General features: G+C 33.0%; 1 protein-coding gene across 1 annotated transcript; it reads left to right on the top strand.

The window, feature by feature from the left end:
- Positions 1 to 2,620: 2,620 nt before the first annotated feature.
- LOC125858605 (uncharacterized) lies at positions 2,621 to 4,670 on the top strand. The gene is made up of 6 exons (XM_049538436.1): positions 2,621 to 2,763; positions 2,852 to 2,981; positions 3,071 to 3,364; positions 3,439 to 3,540; positions 4,311 to 4,413; positions 4,474 to 4,670. The coding sequence occupies exons 1-6, from the start codon at positions 2,621 to 2,623 to the stop codon at positions 4,668 to 4,670; spliced, it is 969 nt and encodes a 322-aa protein (XP_049394393.1).
- Positions 4,671 to 5,194: the final 524 nt, after the last annotated feature.

The raw sequence follows: 5,194 nt of genomic DNA, 5'->3' as shown, positions 1-5,194 counted from the left end.
TTTACCACCAGATCATCCATGGCGAAAAAACAAAAAGTGGTTCAAGAAGGGTCAAATAGTATATAAGGTTGCATCTACTGAACAATCAGGTTTACAAATACTTAGGGAGATTGAGGATTTGGGACTCATGAAAGTGACAGAACTTGGTTCTGACAAGGTGAATGAAAGAATCTCAAAGAGTAGCTTATGTGGTTGGAAGAAAAGAAGTATATTTTGGGACTTGCCTTACTGGAAAACAAATCTTATTAGGCATAACCTTGATGTGATGCACATAGAAAAAAATGTGTTTGATAACATTTTTAACACCATCATGAATGTCAAGGGAAAAACAAAAGACAATGCCAAATCTAGAGAAGAATTAAAAGTACTTTGCAATCGTCCAGAGTTGCATCAGGATGAAACTACTAAAAAGTACCCAAAAGCTTGTTACATGTTAGATGATAATGCCAAAAAAGTGCTTTGTAAGTGGTTGCAAGAGTTGAGATTTCCTAATGGTTATGTGTCTAACATGGGAAGATGTGTTGACATGAACAAGCTTAAACTCTTTGGTATGAAGAGTCATGATTGTCATGTATTTATGCAACGGCTCATACCTATTGCATTTCGAGATTTGCTTCCACGAAATGTGTGGAAACCATTGACAGAGTTGAGTCTTTTTTTTAAAAATCTCACTTCTACCACAATAACTGAGGAACTCATGAGACAATTAGAAAGAAATATTCCTCTCATCTTGACTAAGCTTGAGCGCATTTTTCCTCCAAGCTTCTGGGATTCTATGGAACATCTTCCCATCCATTTAGCTTATGAAGCATGTTTAGCAGGCCCAGTTCAAGAACGATGGATGTATCCATGTGAAAGGTAACTTAAGTTAATTATATATTATAAGATATATAAATATACTAGTGATACTATATTGACATATACTTACATTATGTTTGAAGGAAACTCCATGGGGTGAAGTATGATATCAAAAATAAGAATAGAGTTGAAGGTTGTGTACGCAATGCATGTTTGGTTAAAGAATCATCAACACTTTGTACGCACTACTTTAAGTTAGACATTTCGACAAGATATAGAAAAGTGCCACGAAATGCGAATGATGGTGGGGTTGGAGAGGACCATCCTGAAATGTTGTCTGTTTTCAAGCATGTTGGTCGTGGTTTTGGTAAAAAGAAAATAAGAAGGTTAGATGATAGAGAATATCATGCAGCTCGGACATATATTTTGTTGAATTGTGATGAAGTGAAACCATATATAAAGTAAGTTAATTACCATGATCTAGATATACATATTATTTACATTTGAAGTTATTGAACTAAATTAGCTTTTTTTTTTCTTTAGAATTGTTGAGGATACCTTGAGACAAATACAACCATGTATTCAAGATAGTGAGATTGATGCTAAACTTGAAACATAGTTTGCGTCTTGGTTTAATCAATATGTAAGTACTAATAGATCTAAATTAATCTCTACAATAAATTCAATATAATCTTAATGTATTCCTAATTACTTATAATGTCAATAGGCACGTGATCCTTCATCCGGCATTACCAATCAATTCATGAAAGATCTTGCAGAAGGGCCATTGCATAAGGTTCAACCCTTTAATGGTTATGTTGTAAATGGTTACAAATTTCACACTGAAGAATACGGTTCAAATAAATCTACAATGAATAGTGGTATATGCATTAAGGGCTCTAGTCACAGTGCAGATGAGATCGATTATTATGGTATTTTGACAGAAATTCTGCAGCTAGAGTATCATGCATTACCATTTAAGCGAACCGTATTATTTAAATGTTCTTGGTTTGATCCAACACCAAAACATGGTACAAGAGCACATCCACAATATAATCTTGTTGATGTTAATAGAAGAAGAACTTTTAATAAATATGAGCCATTTATTATGGCTGTGCAAGCTTCTCAGGTGTATTTTGAAACATATCCTTCAGTAAAGAGGACACAGAATGATTGGTTAGCTGTTTGTCAAATAAAGGCACGTTCAATTGTAGATGTTTCAAACATAGTAGAAAAACCTCATACACTAAATGATCTAGCTTTTCATGAGGATAATAGTCAAATGCATGAAATTGATATTTGTGAAGATGAAACACCTTATATATTGAATGATCCAGATGGTGTTTTTATTGACATGGAGGAGGAGGAGGGAGAGATGGAAGAGGAAGAGAGGGAGATGGAAGAAAATGATGAGGATAATGACAATGATGATGAGGAGGAGGATGATGCTAATGATGGTGAGGAAGAGGAGGAGGATGAGACTGAGGATGAGGATGAAGATGATGATGATGATGAGGATGACAATGAGGAAGGGAAAGAAGAATATGAACATCAAAACAAAAAGAGAAGAAAGTGTTGAGATTAATGTCACTTGAAGTTTTTAAATTTAACTTCTCTATTAATCTAAAGTTGAATGTACTGTTTTATGCTACAAGTGATCTTCATTTTCTTAGTTTTGTTATTATATCTTGTGATTTGTATTGGGCATCTTATATTATATATCTACATAATGAACTAATATAATTTGAATGCTAGTTGATTTTTTAAACAAGAACTTTATTGCTGCAATTGTACAAGGTCTAGGTAATTAAAATTTAAGAATATGAGTGATATGCCATCATCAAATGCTGGTTCTCCTACTGGTCTTTGTACTCCAACCACTCCTAGTACTCCAGATGTCTCTATTGGGTCTCCTAGTTGCTCATCAACATCTGTTCGGTTGGTCATCTCAGTTGTAGCGGAAAAGTAAGAAAGGATATTTTTATATACTTGATCTAATTTTTTCTAATATAAGTATTATGAAATGTGTTATTTATTTTTAATTTTATTTCAGATTCGTTCCTAATGGTCATTCTATCTCGAAGACCATCACAGAAACGTTCAAGGAAAAACAAGATGCTACTGGCTACTCATGGAAGGATGTCAGTCAATCAACTCGTAAATTTTATTGGCATGAATTTTTGGTAACTACTGCTTTATATTTAAAATCTATAAGTAATTTATTTAATATATGTCTCTAAATGTTTATTTCACTAAGTAATTTTTTTTCCAGAAATCATATCAGTGGAATCCTACTAAGAATTCTATAATGGAACGTACATGGAATAAGGTGGCATCCACTTTATACTCTAAGAAAATGTATATTTGGCGAAAAGGTACAGTCAAACCTAATTTTGTTTTGGAGGATATTTGGAAAAGTTGGAAGACGCATTGGGCCTCTGATGAATGGATGGATAAATCTCGTATCGCCACTCGAAATCGATGTAGTGAGACTAGTGGACTAGGCACTGGTCCAAGCAAGCATACCGGTGGTTCTAGATCAATAGTGGAGCATACTATAAAATTGGTACCAAATTTAACACTTTCTATAATATATTTCTAATCTTATCTCTTATTTTAATATTAAACTCTGTTTTTTAGGCAGTAGAACTACGTTGTCCACCAAATTCGTGGGATATATTTAAGAAGTTGCATAAAACAAAGGATGAAAACTTTGTTGATGCCAAGTCTAAATGCATTAATGTAAGTTGTGTGTGCTGCTCTTCTTTAACCAAACATTGTAGGACTTATCCTTATTTTGTGAAGCTTTTAAAGAAGAAAAAGGTAGATTTTATGAAGTTGTGTGTGTTGCTATTAAGAAGATTTGCTATAATTGTTTGTGTTGCTATTGAGCAAATTTTTGGGGCAGCTCTTTGTGCTGTTTTTGATTCAGATTTGAGCAGCTTTTTTATCATAGTTATGATCAGATGTTGTGCAGTTATTTGGGAAATTTTTTAATGCAATTTTGAAGCAGATTTTGTGCTATTGTGGATAGATTTTGTGCCTTTTTTGGGCAGATTTTGTGCCTTTTTTTGTGGCAGATTTTGTGGCAGCTCTTTGTGCTGTTTTTGGTGCAAATTTGAGCAGATTTTTATCATAGTTTTGACCATATGTTTTGCAGTTATTTGAGCAGTTTTTAATGCAATTTTGAATTAGATTTTGTGCCTTTTTGATAGATTTTGTGCTGTTTTTGGGTAGATTTTGTGCTGTTTTTTTGTGCAGATTTTTATCATACTTTTTTTATCAAATGTTGAGTAGTTATTTGGACAGTTATTAATGCAATTTGAAGCAAATTTTGTGCCTTTTTTTTTATATAGATTTTATGCCTTATTGGGGGCAGATTTTGTTCTGTTTAAAGAGTTTGTGCTGTCTTTTGGGTGCATTTTTCTTACAGAGTTGCTAGAAGCAACTTAATATGCACATATTTGTGGAAAGCTTGAGTTTTTGATGGTTGATTGTTTGAAAATTTTCAGGATAAAATGGAGGTTGTCTTAGCTGCGGCTATTTCTAGCTCCTCAGATGATTCACAAGAAGTTCAAGAACTCGATATAAATCGCTTATACTTTGATGTTGTGGGTGGAGAAAAAAAATAACGTGTGTATGGTTTAGGCTCTCAAGGTTTGGCGTTGTATCAAGATCAAAATTCTGTCACTTCGCGCAATTTACATGCGGTGTCTGATGATGTTGCTGAAGAGCGCATTAAACTACTTGAGAAAGAAGTGTTGCATATGAGAGAAAATCAAGAAAGAATTCTTCAAGAACGTTTAGAGGCAGAGGTGCAACAACGAGTAGAGCACGAGGTCTCGCGTTTGAGGCAACAAAGTGATGATTGATTCAAGTCTATGGAGGAACGATGGTCTCGCATGATGAGCGAGATGGCGTTATCCTCACGCTCATCTAGTAATCCTTCTCCTTAATAGGAAATGACCAAATGTTTATGTGTTTAAATATTTGTCCACTTTTGCTTATTGAAGTTGTGCTTTGACATGTTTTAACTTCTTAATTTTATATTATAAATCTAATATTATGTTTGTTATATCACGGTGGTTAATTATTTTTATATTTTTGACTAATTTACTATATATATATATATATATATATATATAATAATTGTCCAATACTATATATAACAATTATTATTTATTAAATTAAAATCAAATTTGTGACGGATTTAATCTGTCACAATTAATTCTAAATTTGTTACTAATATCAACAAGAGAGCAATTTTGTGACAAAATATTCCATCACAATTTACTTGCAACGAAATATTCTGTCACAAATATCGTGAATATATTTAGAAATTTGTTACAGAAACTATTCCGTCACTATTTTGTAATGGAATATTCGGTCAAAAATT

Source organism: Solanum stenotomum, chromosome 1, assembly GCF_019186545.1.
Source record: "Solanum stenotomum isolate F172 chromosome 1, ASM1918654v1, whole genome shotgun sequence".
Lineage (NCBI taxonomy): Eukaryota > Viridiplantae > Streptophyta > Magnoliopsida > Solanales > Solanaceae > Solanum > Solanum stenotomum.
The sequence above is the reverse complement of the archived record's forward strand: the minus strand, read 5'-3'. Positions and strand labels throughout refer to the sequence as shown.

Bases quoted from the DNA above. Each gene is read 5' to 3' on its own strand.
- LOC125858605 (XM_049538436.1), top strand. From the start codon at position 2,621: ATGAGTGATATGCCATCATCAAATGCTGGTTCTCCTACTGGTCTTTGT. The intron at 3,365-3,438 runs GTACCAAATTTA...TCTGTTTTTTAG, and splicing joins TGGAGCATACTATAAAATTG to GCAGTAGAACTACGTTGTCC. The intron at 3,541-4,310 runs GTAAGTTGTGTG...GAAAATTTTCAG, and splicing joins CCAAGTCTAAATGCATTAAT to GATAAAATGGAGGTTGTCTT.